A 22,143-nucleotide genomic window follows, 5' to 3' on the forward strand; every position below is an offset into this window, starting at 1 on the left:
CTTGAGTATAAGAAGACAGTCTCTGTCTACTAGTCGCCTTGCTGTGGTCACTTCCCATCCTCCCAATGCACTTGGGAGACACTTGCCATTTAAAACATTAGTCATCCCAGGAGTTATAGAGTCTTGGAGGATTAGAGAACCTGCCTAGCCCACAAACCGCAAAACTAAATGTGTGAGCAGAGGCCCTTGGTACACAAAGGAAATCTATCAAAGTGAAGCCAGTTCTGGTGAAAATCAGATACTTGTCCAGTATGTATTCAACAATAGCATAAACTATAGAAAAGACAGAATAGAATCCAGAAGTTCAGCTGAGACCCAGCCAAGCAGTATTTGTAGAATTGGCAATCTACAAGTTTTGAGAACACAAGAAAACTATTCTAATAACACATCTCTTTTTGACTTTTTGTTGTTGTTTTTTTGAAACTTGTCTAACTGTATAGCTTTGGCTGGCCTATGTAGCCCAGGCTGACCTTGAACTCAGAAGAGATCTGCCTTTGTCCTAGGAGCTAGCATTAAAGGCTGCACCACCATTCCTGGACCTTATCTGACTCTCTTGATCACCCCCACTTTTTTTTTTTTACTGCATTTTTGGCAGTATTTCACTTGCAGCTTTTTTTTTGTTTTTGTTTGTGTTTTTGTTTTTTTGCTTAGTGTTTCCTCCCTTGTTCTACATCTAATAGTATTTTTATTTTTATCTTACTGATTCTTTAACAGCTGATATTTTATTCCTGTCTTATATTTTGCTTTTGAACTTATTGGAAAACATTTTTTAAACACTTTGCTGTTCCCCACTATATACTTCTTCTCTATCTTTCTCCTTTCCTTTCATCTTCCTCCTCCTCTTCTTCTCTCCTACCCAATCTCCTTTTATCTCATTTATTTAATAGTTCCACATTTACTGTAAATAATTTTGAATCTGATAGAGCCATATGTAGTAGTTTGCCATTTTCAGTCCTGTGGTCACCAGTGCTGTATTGACATTAGGTGCATTTCTGTATCTTGAATGGTCATTGCATTTCTGTGTTTTGGATGGCTATGTGGGTTTCTGTATCTCTAATGTTTCAAGCTGTTGCTGTTACATTGTCCAATTTCTCCTCAGTGAGCTACAGTACACTGATGGCCAGTTACACACGTGCTGGTTGCCTGGGGCACAGCTGAACTTCAGGACTCTAATCAGGAGTAGGCTGCTCAATAAAAAGATGCCTAAGTAAAACCAGAAGAGATATCTAAACCTACAGATATGCAAATTATAACACAGAAACACGTATTTTTTTTAAAAATGAAAATGTAAGAAAATCACTACTGTGTTATGAAAAGAGTCAGCAATATGGAAGAGAAATTAGGAAGCTGAGGCTTTGTGGGGGGTGAAATGATGGATGAAAAACTCATCAATCTAAATTCAGAATATAGTGGAAAGCATCCCCAGTGCATCAAACAGAGGAACAAGACTGGTGAACTGCTACATTCAAATATCAAAAGGGAGAAACTGTGAGCACAACCAAAATGTCCAACGACCTGGGGTCCAACTAAGAGAGCAAGCTCGAATCTACAGGATAAATAAGGATAAAGCAAAGCAAAGCAAAAACCCACTACAAGTACAGAGAAGCGGTTCAATAAAATCGTAAAGAAAATTTCAAATATAAGGAAGAACTATGCATCCAAACACAAGAGACATTTAGAGTCACAGATATGACTGAGAAGAGCCTTCCTATAACACAGTCAAAATAGGAACTACAGAAAGCATGGAAATAATATTCCAAGCTGAAAGGGAAAACCACCAGTGCCTCTGTAGAGGCAAACATGACAGCAGTAACCCCATCAACAACCCCAAAAGCTGGAGCTCATGACATGGTAACCACTGCCAACCAAGGTCCTAGAGATCCAAAGCTATTTCTCAAAGCTGATGGAGAAATAAGGGCATTCCAAAACAAGCACAAAGACAGTGCCTGACCATGAAGATAACACTGCAGAAGATACTTAAAGAAATGCTGCATACAGGGGAAAGGACGATAGTATGGGAAAGAGTAAAATCATCAGAGAAGTAGAATAAAGTAGAAGGATCATGTCCAACATAGTAACCTGGTAAATCAGGGAGAAAGCAAAGAACAAATGACTCAACCCAGAAGGCAAAACAAAACAACCAACAACGAACGACAGACATTAAGAAACATCTTTCAATTATGACCATGAATGTAAACAACTTGAAGTCACCAATAATGTCTCAGCCCAGCTGATTGAGGTAAAAAAAAAGTTATATTCAACTATCTGCTGTTTCCAAGGGACACAGCTCATCAGTAAAGACAGATTGGGAACCAGGTAATAGAAGTGGCTCCCTCCTGTCCTCCAGTCTAATTCCCCTGTTCCACCCCCAGCTCTGCAGCAGAACACTTTCAAGGGGCCTGTCTTTCCACCCTACTACTTTTATTCTCTGGGGACTAAGTCAGCCTTGCTGTGGACCCAGCTTTGCACCTCCCATCCCTTTGTGTCAGCTGTCAACACTCTCCACCTGGGACCCCAGCTGCCACACCAGCCTAGGGAGCAGGAAACATGATGAAGGGAGCACCTCACTCTCCTTCCTGTCCAACCCTGTAGCACACACTTGCTGGAGCCTGGTCTCCCTCTCTGCCTCCATTCCCTGGAGACTCAGCCTAACCTTGTTTTTTTTTTTTTTTCCTTCGGAGCTGGGGACTGAACCCAGGGCCTTGCGCTTCCTAGGCAAGCGCTCTACCACTGAGCTAAATCCCCAACCCAGTCAGCCTAACCTTGTAATAGTCTCACCTCTCCTCCTTCCTGTGGACTCTCAGCACCCATTTCTAGTCCATCGCCTTGGCTTTGTGTAAGTCCCCACCCTATACCTAAAAACACTTCCATCCCAGAGACTTCCACTGGCCAAAACACAGGAAGGATTCAAATAAGCGAATCACACTATTTTTCCTGTCCTCCACTTCAGTCTCTTCATTTTCACTCTGAGCCCAATAAACAACCTGTTTACATGTGCCTTTCCTCCCACCTCAGCTTCATTCACTGAAGACTCCAACTCTTGTTTCAGACCCAGGATTTCTCTAGCCCTTTCATCCTGTCTCTCCAGATAACTGTTTGCCTTACTACAACTTACTTGCAGGTGGTAAGAACCACCATGCCTCCAACTTCCTGTGGCTCCTACCTCTAGATATGAGCAAGCCCCTTAAATCTTTCCTGAAGCCTCTCTCAGCCTTTCCCCTAACCAGCTTTATTCTTCCCTGTCACCATTGACCTGCAGAAGCATGCCCCACCAGGCAACCCACCTCCTCCTCACTTCCCTAAAATCTAGAGAGGGCATCAGAAACCAAAGAACCGAACATCTAACAAAGGCAAGATCATATATTTTAAAAAATCTAGAATCACAATGATCTCAAATCCCAGATGCCTAGACACCAGCACAAAAGTAGGAACATTAACAGTCAAGACGTCCTTACCAGAACCCAGCAGCCCCACGGCAGTAGACCCTGAGAAATGCAATATTGCTGACACACAAGACCTAGACTTTAAAAAGATAACTATTATGAATATGTTCAAGGACTTTAAAAGTATATGAATGGGGTTGGGGATTTAGCTCAGTGGTAGAGCGCTTGCCTAGGAAGCGCAAGGCCCTGGGTTCGGTCCCCAGCTCCGAAAAAAGAAAAAAGAAAAAAAAAAGTATATGAATAAATCCCTTGATGAAGTCTGTGAAAACACAAATAGTGGAATGGAATGATGAACAGTTCCAGAAATGAAAATGGAAATAGAATCAGTAAAATCCCAAACTGGGATAAAAGCTGGATGAGAAGGTGGGAAAGTAAAATAAAACCTCAGAGGTAATCTCACCCACACTACAGGTGTGAAGAGAGGACCTCAGGTGTTGAAGACAAGGTGGATACCTTAGTCAAAGAAAGTTTTAAAACTAAATACATGCACACTACATCTTGGAACTATGGGAGACTATAAAAAGACCAAATTTATGAATAATAAGAATAAAGGGAGGCGGGAAAACACAGGTCAAAGGCACTGAAAATATCTTCAAGACCAGAAGAAAATTTCCCTAACCTGAGGGGGAGGTGCAAGGTAAAAGAAGCATGGAGCACATCAAGTAGATGGGACAAGAAAAGACACTCCCTATGACATAATAATCAAACACTGAATGCACCAAACAAAGAAAGACTATTAAAAGCTGCAGAGGAAAAGGACCAAATAACATTTAAAGGCAGATATACTAGAATAACACTTGACTTGCTAGTGTGGATATGTTCTATAAACTCTAAGAGATCACAGAGGCCAGTCAGTCTGCTATGCTCACCAAAACAACAGATGGGGGGAAAAAGAAAAAAAAAAAAACACGACAAAACAATTTAAGCAGTATCTATCTATAAATCCAGCTCTATAAAAGGAACTAGAAGGAAAACTTCAATCTGGAGAGCTAGCCACACCCATGGAAACACAAGGAATAAATATTTTCATGCTATCAAATTGAGAGGGGAAATCCACACCACAATAATGAAATAACAGGAATCAATATAAATGATTCATTGATAACTCTTAACATTAATTGCCTCAATCCACTAATAAAAAGACCCAGACTATCAGATTGGATTAAAAAACAGGATCCATCTTTCTGCTACACCCAAGAGCCACATGTTAACATTAAGGATAGCTATTATCTCTGAGTAAAAGGACGGAAGAATTTATTCCAAGCAATTGGACCTAAGAAGCAAGCAAGTGTAGCCACTTTAAAGTCTGAAAAAAAAATAGACTTCAAATCAAAACCATCAGAATGGATAGGGATGGGTTCATCAAGGGAAAAATCCACCAAGAAGATATTGCACATCTACACATTCATGCACCAAACACAAGGGCATCTATGTTTATAAAATAAACATTACTACATCGAAAATCGCGTATGGGCCTTCACACAATGATAGTGAATACTATGCCATTAGACAGGTAGGCCATCTAGACAAAAGCTAAACGTCACAAATCAAATGCACCTACCTTCTCAGCAGTTCGTGGCACTCCCTTCAAAAGTGACCACATATTTGGACACAAAGCAAGGCTCAACAGACGCAAGAACACTGAAATAACACCCTGCACCCACCATATATTAAAGCTGGACATCAACAAAAGCAACTTTATAAATTTATGGAAACTGAGAAACTCATGGCTGATGAAAAATGGATCAAGACAGAAGTTAAGGAAATTAAAAACTTTTTAGAATTGAATGAAAATGAGAAGAGAACATATCAAACCTATGGACACATTGTTCTATGAGGCACATTCACAACACCAAGTGCCTACATAAAAAGTTGGTGAGATCTCATATTAACAACTCATATAGAGCATGGTATCGGCATAAAAACAATTCCTCTGATGAGTGGAATTGGATTGAGGTCCCAGACATAAGTCCACATACCCATGGACATCTGATCTTTGATAAAGAAGCTAGAAATACACATTGGGAAAAGGACAGCATCAACAGGTGGTGCTGGTCAAACTGGATGACTTCGTGGAGAAAAATATAAATAGATCCGTATTTGTCATCCTGTGGAAAAATCCAACTCTAAATGGATCAAAGGCCTCAGCATAAGGCCAGAAAAGCTAAATCTGATTTTTTAAAAAAAGTGGAGCATAGTTTTGAACTCTTTGGCATAGGAAATAAGTTTTGGAACAGACATCTGTAGCACAGGCACAAACACCTGAAGTGGGACGTGTTCAATCTGAAATGCTGCCCTGTGGAAGGGAGAACCATCCAGGCAAAGCAGGTTATTGGATTGGAAAGAATCCAATTACACATCTGATAGAAGGGTGGTATCTAAAATACATCAAGAATTTTTAAAAACCCTGGATATCAAGAAATCAACACAACTAAAAATGGGGTATAGATATGGGGGGTTCTCAAAAGATAAAATACAAACATCTCAGTAATATTTAAAGAATTGTTCACTGACCTTAATCATCAGGGAAATGCAAATCAAACCACTTTGGGTTTTATCTTATACCAGTTTAGCCAAGATCAATAAAACAGACGACCGCTCATGTTGGCAAGGATGTGGAGTAAGGGTAACACTAAGCATTACCCCTGGGGTGCTCACCTCAGGACTCTCTCAGCACACCACCAGACGTGCATGTCTGTGCACATCATTGCAGCTGTTCTATGACAGTAGTCAGGAGATGGAACCAGTCAGGTGCCCACCAACAATGATGTAAACAAAGTGTGGTACACATACACACGGTGGAACCCTATTCACTCGAAAGCTACAATGAACCCATGGCATTTGAAGGAAAATACTTGAAACTGGAAATTTTTTCTGCTGGATCGAAGAAGACAGACTGAGTTAGACACACATCATGTGTTTTCTCTCATACACAGAACCTAGATTAAAAATCTACATATATAAAATGCTAGGTAAAAACCAGAAACAAAATGCTATATATCCACATAGCTTTGTTTATTCAGAAAGGATTGGTCCTTAGAAACAATGCAGACTGGTAACTTCCAGGGCCTTGGGGGGATGAGCAAATGCATGGATGAAGCTGTTTTCTCTAATTGAAGTAATTCCCAAAGAGGGCTGAAGGAGGGAGGCTTTCTTCTAGAAGCATGCCTGCAGATTGGGATGAAGTCTGTGTTCTTAAAGGTAGACACTCACAAAAACCTATCTCTTGGGCTTTGGAAATCCATTCCCTGTTTATGTTCTGAAACCAGATCTTCCAGGATTCCAATAGATCTCTCTCCCTAGGCGAAATCTAGAACATTAGTGGAGTAACTAGAGTTCCTGCAATAGCAGCTGCTTTCAAGTCAACAGAGTCAACACTGTCCTTGGCCGTTTTAATTTTGCTAACTTTCATCTCACACACATCTGATCTTCATGCCTAATTCCTTCTGGGACAAGGTAAATAGCTGGTTTGTAATCAAAATTGAGCATGGGTTCCTGGGCATCAACGTAAATCTCCTCTACGCCTCACTGTCCCCTCCACACTCAACACTCAGTTCCCTCCGGAACACTCAGTTCCTTAGCCCTGACATCTCTGATGGCCACTCTTTCCCATGCCTGCTGCTATTTTCTCATACTAGAATGGCCTACGCAGTGGCCATCATTCATAGCTTAATGGATCCCTCCTCTCATCTCCTGATAAGAGCATCCTCCATGTGGGGACTAAGAACTTCAAACCTATAGAATCTAGAGTCCTGGGACAATACAAATTACCCAGATGATGGGTTGCCAGATGAAACACAAGATGTTCAATTAAACCGACTTTCAGGTAAACAATATATTAAAAGTATTATCATCCAAATATTGGATGAAACAAATTGTTCATCTGAAGCATGACCAGATTTCTTATTTCTGTTTTCTAATTCTACAACAGTCCTACCAAGTGAGCCACCGGGAATGATTCTAAGTGGCCACTTTTGCTTTCTTTCTTAGAATCGTACTCTACTCAAGGGAAGTACACATGTATATAAGAGCAGTGTACCTGACAAGGTATAGTCTATGAATTGCCACTGTGCAGTCTGGACAGGTCATTTCACAACTAGTCACTTACTGTGTTTTTAAAGATAAGGTCTCATGTATCATCCGGTCACCTCTAAAGTGCTTTGTAGCTGACTATGACATTGTTCTTTTTATCTTCCTGCCTCAGCCTCCTGAGTGTTGAGATTACAGACATGGTGCCCACTTCTGTACCTTCTTCACCATCAATTGGGTCTGATTAAATGTCTTATTATATCATGAGAAACTGGATCACACCCTGCAAGTAATATCAATGTTGATGAGTCCAATAGGAACTAAAGGAAAATCCATTCTTAGAATATTATTTTCATCTGTTAAAATAAACTATCAATACTTTCAAGGGGGAAAAGGTTCTTAAATAATAACCCATGTCATGTGACCAGCTATCCTTCAAGAGATAGCATGGTCTTGTTGCTGGGAGATCAGACGTCAGACAGAGTTAACAGCTAAGTCAACACTGGTGAATAAGAATCGGGGCTGCTGAGCACTTGCACATCTCTGTTGTAGCCACACTTGCTATTTCATTCCTTCATCTATGCTGCCACTCCTGCAGCATCTGATGATGAAAGGTAGGCACCATTAGCTGTTGTCTTTTGTGTAGCTGGCTATTCAATAGTTCTCCCATGGCTGACAGTTGCTAAATGGGCATTACCTCCAGACTTTGTGCCCATTCCACTGTGCCCCATCCATAGGTCTTTACTTTTGTCTTCTAATATTTTTTTTCTTCAAGACTTCCTAATTGGCTGGCCAGAATATTTGTCACTACCCACAGGTTTCTATATAGTGAAACCTCACTAAATTCACAATGCTATTTGCCACTGGGTCAAGAATGGTAATGAAATCAGACACTGGAGATAACGGAAACTTGAATGTTATATAGTTTTATTTTTATTTTTAAAAGACTCATAAGAATGGCAAAATGGAAATAATATATTATGTCTTCTTAGGACTTATATAGAAAGACTCAAGAACATCCCCAAACCCCCCATAATTACTGCCATCAATGCACCCAGGCATAGTGGGAAATGTGAAGACTGAAGGGTTCTTTGTGGCATTGAGATAGCAGCTCAGTTGTAAAGTGCTTGCCTCTCAAGCATGAGAATCTGAATTCAATCCTCAAACCCTAATTAAAATTCTGGGCATACTGGTGTGCACTTGTAATCCAGCACTGGCGAGGCAGCAACAGATGAATCCTTTGGGCCCGCTTCACAGCCAGCCCAGCCTATTTGGTGAGTTCTAGGCCAATGAGAGGCTTTCTCTCAAAGGAGGTGGATGATGTTCCTGAGTGACATCTGAGGCTATCATCTGACTTCTACACATGCATGCATAAGCATATGTAAGGTTATATACTCATGTGCATGAGTATATGCATACATAAATTTAAAGTCATAATGTTGTGCCAAATATGTAACCTTTCATAAATTTTTGGACAGACAAGTGTAACAAATTTTGCCTAGAAAATAGTTTCCAAGGCTCTGTCGAACAAACAAATTATTTTTTCTCTTTCCCTCCATCCCTGTGAAAAGAATGATTTTTCCCCATTTTCTACAACACAAAGTAGCCTAAAATATATTGTTTTAACTGTGTCTAATCCAGACACAAAGAAAGGAACCATATGATCTCACTTGATGTGAAATCTAAAAATTAAAGTTCTAATATACAGAAATAGAGAACAAAACAGTGGTTATGGGGATGGAACATGCAGATACAGGTAGAGGATTCAAGGTAGTAGATATGAAGATTAATATGGTAGAAATCTAAGTACAATATACAAGGTAAGTAACAATATTATGCTGCAGGGGCCAGAGAGAAAACTCAGTGGGTTAGACCATGTAGCCCCTCCTGAGCAAAGCAGGAGGGTGTGCTCCTTCTGAAGCACAACCCCAGAGTGACACACTTCCTAACAGTACTCCTCCCTATGGGCCAAGCATATTAGAGCATATTGCCTGGTCCCCATAGGCTTGTTCAAATACATGAGTGGCGGGGGGGGGGGGGGGGTCATACCTAACATAGAATAATGCAAAATACATTTAGTCCAACTTCAAAAAGCCCCATAGTCTATTACACCAATATTTAAAGTCCGAAGTTCAAAGTCTCTTCTGAGATTCATGAAATATCTTAACTGTAATTCCCTATAAAATCAAAACACAGATCACATAATTTTCAACATATCATGGCACAAGATATACATTACCATTCCAAAATGTCATAGGGAGGAAATACTGGAACAAATAAAGACCTAAAACTAGTTGGTCAAACTCCAAATTCTGGGTCTCCATATCCTGTTTCAAAGCACTCTTCAGATCTCCAACTCTTTTCATACTTGTTGAGTGTAATTGGCAGATCTGGCATTCGGCAGCAACAAACTTCATCCTTTCGGGCTGGTTCCACTCTCTGGTAGCAGCTTTCCTCCATAGGCATCCTTTTGGGCTGGTTCCACTCTCTGGTAGCAGCTTTCCTCCATAGGCATCCCATGGCTCTGACATCTTGGTATATCCAAAGCATCTTCAACTTTACAGCTTCTTGTTTCAATGTCTGGGATCCACACATGATCTTTTGGGCTCCTTCAAAGGGTTTGGGCCATTTCTCTAGCTCTTCCCTCTGTAGCACTCTAGGATCTGGTTGACTCCACTCCAATGCTGCTACTGTTCTTGATGATCATCCTACATGCTGACATCTTCAATTTGCTGAGAGTCTTTCACTGCAACTAGGCTTTACCAATAGCCTCTCTTCATGGTGACAAGCCTCAACTTCTTTGCATGACTCCTTCATTCCTGGGTCATAAACTGAAAATGAAGCTGCACCTTCACCAGTGGCCTTCCCTGGTCTCTCACAGTACCAAGTCTCAGCTGTTCTTCATTGTCGTGCCCACCTCGGCCGGCAAGGAAGACGCAACACGGTCAGATTCTTCTCAACAGCCTTTATTGCACTCGCCTTATATACAGAACAGGCTGTGGTTGTATGCTAATTATCTTTCAGGGATTGGCAGAGCACGAATCACCCCACTATCACCCCAGCTACTTGTCTTCCAGATATTGGCGCAGCATCAACCACCCCATTAGCATAGTACTGCCCCAGCCAGATTGACGCCAGGTGCAAACCCGCATATGCGCAGTACTGTTGTTCACCACAGGAGGGCGCCAGATCATCTCATTATCCTAAGGCCACCCTAGCAAGGGGACAAGCCTGGGCATGCGCGATAAGTTGTTTACATTCAGACGGGACTGGATGTTGGCGCCATCTTTGTTTTACCATGCCGCTCCCTACACTTCATGACCCCTTCATGCCTTCAAACCAGTACCACCTGGGTGATTCTTACAGATTACCAAGTACAGCTGCAACACTGGGTACAACCATGGCTATCGTCGGAACACAGCTACTTTGTGCTCTCAGAAAACATTTCCCAGAATATTTCACCACAGTGATGCTGGTCTTTTCTTAATCACAATTATTTCTTTGCTCCAGCTAACCAACATCAATTGTCTCAGTAGTCCCTTCTATTCTTGACTCTAAAGCCAAGGCCACATGCTGCTTGCTGGAGCTGGAACATGGCCCCCTTGTTCTATTACATTATCATCAGCTTTCTGTTTTCCAACTCCTCCACTGCTTAAGCTTGGCTATCCTGGAACTTGCTCTGTAGATTGGCCTCAAACTCAAGAGATCTGCATGGCCTAGTCTCCTGGGATCAAAGGCATGTACCACAATGTCTGGACTTTGTTTTTCTTTACCTGGAGATTGCTTTGTTACAGGCTGGTCTTGATCTTAGAGATCTGCTTGTTTCTGTCTCCTGGCATTAAAGGCACATGCCACCATGCCTGAACCTAAGCTTGTCATTATAGATCTTAAGTTGAAAACTGAGAATAGTCATCACAATCAATCCCTTGTCAATATGACACATATTCATATCTCCTTATGTCCAAATGAAAACAATAACTGGGTCATAGCAATGCCTAAGATGATAAAATTCTCCCTCATACAACTGCAAATGCTTAAGTTTAGCTGGGTGGGATCTTGCCCTGAGATCATCACTCCCTTAACGCCATTTAATACCCTTGAACATAGGATTTAGCTTCATTCCACTTCCTGGTGCTCCTTTATTCTTGGAACCATACGTTTTGTATTTTTCCTCTCTAAGCTTGCTGTGCTTGATCAAATCACTCTTCATGAAAGTAAACCAGAAGACAAAGTCTTCGGGCTTTGAGATTTCCTTTGTTAATGCAATTAATATAAATCTGTTTACTCTGGCAGACTCTTTGGACAAAAGCTACACTCTTCACCGTAAGAATAGTCATAATAAGAACAATCTCCAGAGTTCAAATCAATTAAAGCACCAATGTCTTCCACATTCCTACTAGGATGGCTCATTAATATCCATTAAAGCATTCCATGGCTTTCCAAATCCAAAGTCCCCAAATCCTCATTCCTCCAAACAAAAACACGGTCAGGCGTATCATAGCAATATTGGTCCCTGGTATCAATTTATCTTAGTTGGGTTTTCCAACCATGAAGAAACACCATGTTCAAGGCAACTTTTATGTAGGCTAACATTTAATAGGGGCTGGCTTACAGTTTCATAGGTTTAGTGCATTATCATCATAGCAGGAAGCATGGCAGCATGCAGGCAGACGTTGTGTTGGAGAAGAAGCTAAGAGTTCTGCTTTTTGATTCAAAGGCAAACAGAGGAGACCGGCATTCCCAAGCAGCTAGGAGGAAGCTCTCTTCCACTATAGGTAGCTCCTCCTAAACATGGGAGGAGACCTCCAAAGCCTACAGTGACACTTCCTTAAACAAGGCTACACCTCCTAACAGGACCACTTCCTTGGAGCCAAGCATATTCAAACACCCAGAATCCACAAGATGGCTCAAAACTGTCCTAACCCCCATTTCAGGGGATCTGACACCCTCTTCTGACCTGAACAGACTCACCAGGCATGAAACACACACACACACACACACACACACACACACACACACACACACACACACACACAGGGGTGGGGGGGAGAGAGAGAAAGGGAGAGAGAGAGAGAGAAAGAGAGAGAAAGAGAGAACATTCATATATATAAAGTTAAATAAAAAACCCCAGATGCCTGTAAAAATAAAATGATATTACATGAGATCCATGCTAATTAAGCTACTATTACTACAAAAGAGGTAATTATATAAGTGTATGTTAAATGCTTCACATAGTAACCTTTTTACTCTCTATATGTGTCACATAACATTGTTATATACTATAAACATATATGATTTAAAACTATATGTAAAGTAATGGCATGCATGCTAATTAGCTCAGTTTAATACTATACATATACAAAAACTTTATATGCTATAAACATATAAACATTTTGTCACCCAAATCTTAATAATGCTGGAAAACTATCAAAAGACAGAAAGAAGGAGAGACTTTTGGTGAGAAAAATCACTCAATGTATGAGGAACTAAATAAGCTTAACGTTGACTTCTCACTATAATAGAGGGCAGCCAGAGGGCAATGGGGTGGAAAACAGCTCCAGAAACAAACATAGTCAACCAAACATTAAATATCTAGCAAAACTATTCTTTAAAAAACATTTTGAAGGGGGCTGGAGAGATGGCTCAGCGGTTAAGAGCACTGACTGCTCTTCCAGAGGTCCTGAGTTCAATTCCCAGCAACCACATGGTGGCTCACAGCCATCTGTAATGGGATCCGATGCCCTCTTCTGGTGTGTCTGAAGACAGAAACAGGGTACTCATATACATAAATAAACAAAAATTGTAAGAAAGCCACATTCTTAGATTAAAAACAACAGCAACAAAATCCGACCCAAGAATCAGGCTCATACTTCTTCCCTATGTGTGAGCACCAGCTGCATGTGAGTGCACTGGGCACTGTAGATAAAATGCGATTTAAGAAATGGCATCTGCTGGATTTGCTGAAGCTTTCAGTCAACTAGTGTTGAAGTACACAGGTAATAATACAAAATTACATGGGCACAAAACCTGAATTTGAGACACTCTCCCCATGGCTGTTACAGAGAAACTTTATGAAAGCTCTAAAGAAATGAACGTTCAGTGAAGTCTAAAGGAGGTACAGAGGATTGCATTCGAACCATCAGACCCCAAAGAAAAATCACAGTACTGTAAGGCATAAGTGGGAAGTGGACCTGGTTTTCTGAAGCGTTTGAAAGCACAATGAAGAGGGGAGGAGTAATGGTGACAAAGACATCATAGAGTTTTGTTATGATGGAGTAAACAAAGCCAAAATGGGGCTTCCTCATTCTTGTTTGCTCAAAAACAAAACAGAAAAGAGATTAGGGATTATGGGCAAAGTCATACTAAAACTGAAGACCACACAATAAAAGATGCATAAACAGAAATGGGAATGGATCTAGAGGCTCCATAAAGAAAGCTAACCTCAGCCTTATTTATAATAGCCAGAAACTGGAAAGAACTCAGATGCCCTTCAACAGAGGAATGGATACAGAAAATGTGGTACATCTACACAATGGAGTACTATTCAGCTATCAAAAACAATGACTTCATGAAACTCATAGGCAAATGGAATGAACTAAAAAATAACATCCTGAGTGAGGTAACTCAATCACAGAAAAACACACTTGGTATGCACTCACTGATAAGTGTATCCACTTAGCCAAAAAGCTCAACTTACCCAAGATGCAATCCACAGACCACAAGAACCTCAAGAAGAAGGATGACCAAAATGCAGATGCTCCCACTCCTTCTTAAAAGGGGGAAAATATCCATAGGAGGGGATATGAAAGCAAAGTTTAGAGCAGCGACTCAAGGAATGGCCATTTAGAGCCTACCTCACACATGGCCCATATATATACAGCCACCAAAACTAGATAAGATTGATGAAGCTAAAAAATGCATGCTGAAAGGGGCCAGATATAGATCTCTCCTGAGAGACACATCCAGAGCATGTCCAATACAGAGGTCAATGCTAGCAGCAAATTACTGAACTGAGAACAGGACCCCCTTGTGGAGAATTAGAGGAAGTATTGAAAGAGCTGAAGGGGCCTGCAACCCCATAAGAACAACAATGCCAACCAACCAGAGCTCCCAGGGACTAAACCACTACCGAAAGACTATAAATGGACTAACCCAGGGCTCTAACTGCATATGTAGCAGAGGATGGCCTTGCTGGGCACCAGTGGAAGGGGAAGCCCTTGGTCCTGCCAAGGTTGGACCCCCAGTGCAGGGGATTTTACAGGGGGGCAATAAGGGGGATGTATAGAGGGAATACCCGTATGGGAGAGGGGGAGGGGGAGGGGGAGGGGAGGGAATGTGGGCTTATGGACAGGAAACCAGGAAGAGGAATAACGTTTGAAATGTAAGTAAAGAAATATATCTAATAAAAAAAAATTTTTTTAAAAAGCTAACCTCACATAAACAGCTACTCAAACATTCCAGAAGTGAAGTGACCGTGACCCTAGGGTAGGCTAGGTGGCTTAACAAGTTTTTCTACCATAGATGACTAAGGAATGTTGAGTGGAAAAGCAGCCATACCCAGGGAAAAGCACACTGATTAGTTTTCAATACCAAATGGTCAACCCTGAAAACATACATCCAAGTAACACCATACTAAGCTTATATATGTGAATGTGTGTGTATGTATGTATATATGTGTATATATATGCATATATGTATATAATGACAATTAATGAAAAATAGGCCAGGAATTTTAAAGAGATAAAGAAGGGGGTATATGGCAGTGTCTAGAGGGAAAGGGGAAATTATGTAATTATAATCGCAAAAACTGACAACAGAATTTTAAAGGAAAAATTTTTACAAAAAAATAAGACAAAACACAACCAATAAACAGTGGATAGAATCTTATGGCTTACAGAAACTTCAAGGGGCAATGTCTAGAAGACTATAGGATAAACACTCAAGTGTTTCTTCACTGTTAGATTCACTATGGTGAAGCTCAAGAGAGGAAATTATGGATATGTATACATTTAGATTTCATCAGTACCAAAGGTACAATTGACAAAATAAAAGGCTAGCATTTATCCTGGTTAATTATCTTGGTAGACCAATCTTTAAGTTCAGCAAATTCCAACATCCTGTGGGGTCATCAAGTGTATTTTTAAAAAATCTTTAGCATCAAAAGAAAGAACTCTTTTAAAATCGGATTGTTTCACACTGAAGGAAACTGGTACCTGGTAGCCCCATTGTTGTTACCATCTGCTGCACAGTCACCATGTGGCCTATGGGCGGCCATGCTAAAACAAAGACAACAGACACACAGCTCTGGGTCTAAGAAGGAAGCAAAGCAGCAGAGGGGAGAAAGGTTCGATTCTAGTACATATCGCTAGACCAAGTTTTTCTTTAGCACTGTTACATGTTGGATGTGAAGTGTTTCCTGAAATGCTTGTATGTTCAAGGCATGGCCAGTCTTCAGCTATCAGCTCCAATCACTGAGAGGTGCTTATGTCATGAAAACTCTTATCTAATCAGTAAACTGATCCACGTATACATTCCTAGATGAATGGAGTATTTTGAGGTGATGGAACCCATGGGAAATGGGGCCTGACCAAAGACAGTTGCTGGGGCATGCTTTTCAAGGATAGAACTCAACGTCTTGGCTTCCTGGCTGCCAGGGTAAGCCATCTCATAAACAACATGAGACTCAGACCTACCTAAAGCAACAGGCAACTCTGAGCCTGGACTATAAGCCAAGTATGTATTTTCTCTTTTATTGTTCAGGTACAACTAACACATACTGTTCTTGCTTTGTGTGCTTGCTATAACAAATTACCACATACTTAGTGACTTGAAACAAATTTATTTTCTCATACTTCTGAAGGTCAGAAGTTCAAAATCAGTTTTACTAGGTTGAAACCAAGACAAGGAGGGCCATGCTTCCCCTGAAGCTGGGAAAGATGGATGCAGGGAATCCATTCTTGCATCAACCAGCTTCTGGTGGATAGTGTTCCTTGACTTGATACAGGGTGTTTCCAAACCCACCCCTCCTCCTTCACACAACCTCCTCTTTAGGTGCCAATGCCCATCTGACTCTCTCTTCAAGGATGTTATGATGGCATTTGGGCCCACCTTGATAGCCCTCCATTATTTCCCACCTGAGCATCCTTAATCACATCTGCAAAGCCTTATAAGATTAACATTTACAGAACCTAGAGATCAGGACTTGTTATCTTTAGAGACCACTTGTCAGTTTACTACAGCATATTTCAATTTAAATAGTTGTCCCTTAGTATTTATAGGAGATTGGTTCCAGGACCCTCCCGGGATACTAGGATCCTCAAATAGCCAAGTCCCTTGCACAGAATAGGATAATGTTTGCATACAACCTATGTATATCTTGCTATGTACTTATAACACTTAAAATATAGAACTATAAAAATATTGTTATACATACTTGCTTAGGGGAAATATACATTGCATAAGACACATTTTGTAAAACAACTTTAATGTGCAGTTGACTGGATATGCATGTATCACATACGCATGTGGAAAGATGATTAATATTTACATATTAGATAAGTGCTACCTCTAATAAAGAGAGCTGTTATAACAGGAGTGTTTCCTTTCCTATTATAAATAAACTTGTGGAGAGGGAGAGACTCTGAGAGAACATAGAGTTCGGGGCTCAGCCATTCCAGGACCTTAAGTGATGCCAGTCTTCAGCCATTTCCAATAAGGCACCAGACAAGTGAAAGAGCCATGTTGGGAGGACAAACTCCAGGATGGCATTTCTCTAGTTGACATTAAGTGAAACAGAGCTTCCCAGAGAAGTATAGACTGTGAAACAAGTCTTGAGAGTAAAAATGTTTCCAGACACTAAGTTTCAGGATAGCTGCTATGTAACTATTTAGAAACGGGTACCAAGAGATAAATTGCTGATATAACAAGACTCCTAAAATGTGGGCTTTGGTTGGGAGCTACATCTTGGTAAAAACAACAAAACATGATACAGGGAAGACGTCAAGGTGATTTTTACTGGAAACTAAACATGGTGACAAAGTCTGGCAGCCTTTTCTAGTCACATGGCAGACAGAACTGGCTAAGAATTCTAGGTTTCATGCTGAAAGTATATAAAGTGAACTAGAAGAGGGACTGTTGTTTCTTGAGGCAACATTCACAGAAATCAACCCTGAACCACAATCGTCTGGTGTTGGAAAATAAAACGGTTCCACATATACTTCTAGTCAATGAGTCTCAAAGTAAGAAATGATCCATGGCAGAAAGCAAATCTAGCACACTGCTAGTCAAATCTTTCAAGGGCAAGATAATGAGGCTTTAATAGTATTTAAAAACCAAAATAAGATGCCATCCGATGCCTAACAGACATTATTTGGAGAATCCAACTTAGGCTCTGACTGCTACACAAACTCAACACTTCAGGCTATTTTGCCACAACAACCAAAGGCTAAGCCCAAGGAAATGCAGTCCTGTATAAAAGCATGTAGGAGTGTGATAGTGGACTATTAAAAATAACTTGTTACGTAAGAAACCCACACTTTAAATGAATTATAGTATTTCACACTGAAATAGTTTATAGAACAGAGCTACTTAAATCCACAACTTCCTCCATAAAAAGACACTGTACTCAGACACTAAACTATATAAAAAGCCATTTCTTATAAGAATATTAAAAGCATACATTCAAGGCCCAAGGGCTCCACCACAAACAGGAGAGATATTAGTCAGCTGGCTAGTCCGTGCATCACACTTCACTCCACTTTTGAGCTCAGTTGGTAGAGCATGAGACCTAATCTCAGTGTCGTGGGTTTGTGCTCCACATTGGGCGCCATCTATTGCAAAATTATAAAAAGTGGGACTGTCTTTTGCCCCACTAGATCCAGCACCACATTGAGGGTTTTCCAGCTTGCAGAACATACAAATTCTGCTCCTGGTTCACAACTGTGTGTGGTGGACAGATAACTAGGAGCAGCCATACTTAAGAAGCCTATCACCTGTCTTTGCTTTATACGTTAAAATTCTTTATTTCAAGCCTGAGTCTTTTAAGAGTAACAATGTGAGACTGAGGATCTGGAAAGTAATGGGGAATATTTTACATGTAAAGGGAATGCTCATCACTGGGATGTTAATCGATTGTAACTTATAATCTAATATGGTCCCCAATGTCAATGCTACCAAAGGTTCAATCAGTCTAGGATGCATGGATGTGAATCTAGACTAAGTTTAAGCCTAAGTCTTATAAACTCCTATGGCTTCTGCTTTTGTGTTTTAGAATGCCTGGGTTGCCTTTAGAAGTTCAGATGCCTTGTTGAAAGAGTACATGGAGAAGCCATGTGAAGACAGCCATGCAGAGAGTGAGGGATAGATAATGCCAGCATTACAGAAGAAGGAGGCACAGAAGAGCAGAGCAAGTAAGGGAGAGAATATCAGAATGTAAGAGAACATCAAAGTTGACGACTACACGGACTAAGCTATGATGTCCATGACGGTCAGTCACATAAGTGAGCATCATGAGTCCCAGCTCAGTAATTGTCTAAATGATTTTAAGTCCATTGACATCCAAGATCTTAGGAACTATCCAACTAAGCACATCAACTCCACTGAATACTGAAAGATGAGGAAAGGGTTGTTCTCAGCCACTAATGTTTTGAGTGACTTGTTATGCAGTAATAAATGACCTTCCACACTCAAAGTGATTAGGATTCAGAATGAATATACTACATAAAGAGCAACTACAGACCATGTGTAGTCTTGGCTGTCCTGGAACTGCTCTGTGATCTGCCTACCTCTGCCTGGACTAAAGGCATATGTCACCACTGCCAGCCAGCAAAACTTCAGACTTTTAAATGATTAATTTTCTTAAGTTGAAAAGGACTAATTTTGAAACTTAAGAAAAACCTCTAACTCTTCAAAAGAGAAATGTATTCACAGGAGGAAAATAAAAATGGCTACTAAGCACTAATTTTTCATTACTTAAAGGAACCTTAATATTTAAATGCTTCTAATGAAAACATAAAACATCAGAATATTCTATATCATAAAAATTTCTGAGACTAAATTCAAGTATAATTTTTAAAGTGCTAAGTCAAACAAGACATTGTGTGTGTGTACATGTGTGTACATGTGTGTGTGCCTGTGTATGAGTGTGTATGAGTGTGTGCGAGGATGTGTGTCTATGTGTGTGCATGTGTGTGCGTGTGTGTGTGCATGGATATGTGTGTGCATGTGTGTGAGTGTGTGTGCCTGTGTATGAGTATGAGAGTGTGTGTGCATGTGTATGAGTGTATGCATGTGTGTGTGCCTGTGTACAAGTGTATGCATGTGTGTGTGCCTGTGTAAGAGTGTATGTGTGTGCATGTGTGTGCTCTCCTTTTTAGTGTTAGAAGAAAGGTACTGAGAACATGACTGGAGGAGTCATCAGTGTACTACCCAGTTGTGAACCCTGTAAGCTACAGTAACATGTTAAAGGAGAAATCACCCACTTTATGATTTAAAAACTGAAACTCATACCTGGTACTGATATTGGGACCAAGAACACCTCGAGTGGTCATAGGTCTTAACAGAAAACCTATACTACTCTGCTAAGTGAATATAGTGTTAAACCAACACCTAATGACATTATTATACCTATAAATTACTGCATATTTCAGCCTTCATTGAAGAAGGTTCTTTTTGTAGTATATGGCGATTAACACAGAGACTTAAACTGGTCAAGGCACATAGAAAATGAAACTAGAATGTTCAGTCTTAAATGGGACATCTCTAGCACTTCCCCCTCCTCCCAAGTCTCAAGGATCATTACGCAGCAAATGGGAAGATTAAGAGTCGTAGAGGACGCAAACAAAGAAATACTGGTTTAGGACACAACAGACACGTTTCACTCTGGTACCCATTCAGGATTGTGAATCCTAAAAGACCGCCAAAGAGCCCATTCCGATGCAATCACACTAGGGTCTCTTTTATTCAAGCAGCCAGACAGGAGGGTGAAGCCCCAAGCCTTCAGCAGGACAAAGGTTTATAGGAAATGTCGAGCAAGAGAGGGGGTGCCCAGCCTGGCAAACATCTCTCTGAGTGACTGTTATAAGCTGACAGGTGGGTGCTCTGAAGCAAGACCATGAACACTCACAAACGGTCTGAAAGTACATCCGGGACTATCAGACTAATCCTGATTGGCTGTTGTTAGGGAGTATCTAGGAAGCAATTCTGAGGTATGGGCCGGGACAAGCCATAGGGTCCTTCCTGGTACTTGGGTGCAGCTTGAGTTCAGCTGCAGGTCAAGTTCTCAGGCTCTTTTTCTTTTAAAACGGAGGCTGGTCCCAAGATGGAGTAGGTTTGGCCTCTCAACACATATGAACTCACAAGAGGTTATGACATCATACAAAAGACTCAGGCCAATTCACATCAGACCAAGATTCCATCCTAGAAGACAGATAAGCTTAAAGTCTTACCCTAGCGAAGGAGCGATTGGAAACTGAGAGTTGCCGAGAGTGGGAGAGTCAGTTTTTTAAGCCCTTTGTAAGTTGACCATGTTCCAGTAGGAACCTCCACATCGAAGAGTACACTAGCAGTGCAAATTATACTGGATGGATTTAACAAAATAAAAGAGTACACAGCACTGGATGAGTAGGGAACGGGTGTAGACATGGGAGGGATTGGGGGAAGGGTGAATATGATCAAAATCCATTATATAAACATTTCAAAGAATTCAAATACAAAATGATTTTTATTCAAGTATGAAAAATAAGGAATATATATGCATAACAAAGATTGAAAGAACTAAAATTGTTAGAATGGTAAGGGAATTATAACGACTTGTATTTGGATTTTGTTTGTTTTTTGTTTTTTGCTTTTTTTTTTTTTTTTTTCTCAGACAGGATTTCTCTATATAGCTCTGGCTGTCCTGGAATTCACTCTTCAAGACCAAGCTGGCCTTGAACTCACAGAGCTCAACCTGCCTCTACATCTCCAGTGCTGAGACTAAAGGAGTGTGCCACCATTGCCTGGTTCAGCTTGTCTTTTATGTTTTGTATTTTCCAAACGTTTTTATGAGCACGTATTACCTTTACAGCAAGTAAATAACATTACTCAAATCATATTGCTTTAAGCTATTGATTAATTAAGAATAAGTTCCCGGGGCTGGAGAGATGGCTCAGCGGCTAAGAGCACTGACTGCTCTTCCAGAGGTCCTGAGTTCAAGTCCCAGCAACCACATGGTGGCTCACAACCATCTGTAGTGGGATCTGATGCCCTCTTCTGGTGTGTCTGAAGATAGCTACAGTGTACTCATATACACAAAAATATGAATGAATTTTTTTAAAAGAATATGTTCCTAACTATGGTTACTTACTATAATTATACCTTTTGAAATTCCAGAGTAAATTTAGCTATGGTTTTGAATCCATAAAAGGATGAGGAGACAGAACTAAACACTGGAATGTCGAAAGCCAGTACTCAGGGAGAGAACACCTTGCTGAGGCCTCTAACTCCTTCCAGCTGCCTCTTTTTCAGGTTGTTGTTTCCTTATTTTTTAATTCACTTTACATCCAGATTATAGCCCCTCTCCTCTCCTCCCAGTCCCACCCTTACAAATCCCTTCCACTATTTCTCCCACTCCGTCTCCTCAGAGAAGGGGAGCCCATCCCTCTTGGGGCATCTTAGTCCCAGCAAGTGTAGG

At 40.7% G+C, this 22,143-nt stretch overlaps 1 protein-coding gene and 1 long non-coding RNA gene across 8 annotated transcripts in view; one reads left to right on the forward strand and one right to left on the reverse strand.

Moving 5' to 3' along the window:
• The window catches only part of C2cd6 (C2 calcium dependent domain containing 6), a 95,925-nt gene that overhangs the window by 26,843 nt on the left and 46,939 nt on the right, over positions 1–22,143 (reverse strand). The window contains exon 14 of one of the 4 annotated variants that reach the window (XM_017596604.3): positions 6,446–7,755. The exons of the other annotated variants lie outside the window; for them this stretch is intronic. Within the exon in view, the coding sequence (XP_017452093.1) occupies positions 7,729–7,755 (27 nt within the window). The 3' untranslated portion in view covers positions 6,446–7,728. Of the gene's footprint in view, positions 1–6,445; positions 7,756–22,143 lie in introns of those variants that run through there. 4 annotated transcript variants of the gene reach the window in all.
• LOC120094795 (uncharacterized) overlaps positions 1–22,143 on the forward strand; it is a 34,483-nt gene that overhangs the window by 10,197 nt on the left and 2,143 nt on the right. The window contains exons 3-4 of one of the 4 annotated variants that reach the window (XR_005489493.2): positions 18,742–18,880; positions 21,843–21,977. The exons of 1 other annotated variant lie outside the window; for it this stretch is intronic. This is a non-coding gene — a long non-coding RNA (uncharacterized LOC120094795). 2 more of the 4 variants (XR_005489494.2, XR_010055001.1) reach the window with 2 other exon arrangements.

This window comes from Rattus norvegicus, chromosome 9 (genome assembly GCF_036323735.1).
Source record: "Rattus norvegicus strain BN/NHsdMcwi chromosome 9, GRCr8, whole genome shotgun sequence".
Taxonomy (NCBI): Eukaryota; Metazoa; Chordata; class Mammalia; order Rodentia; family Muridae; genus Rattus; species Rattus norvegicus.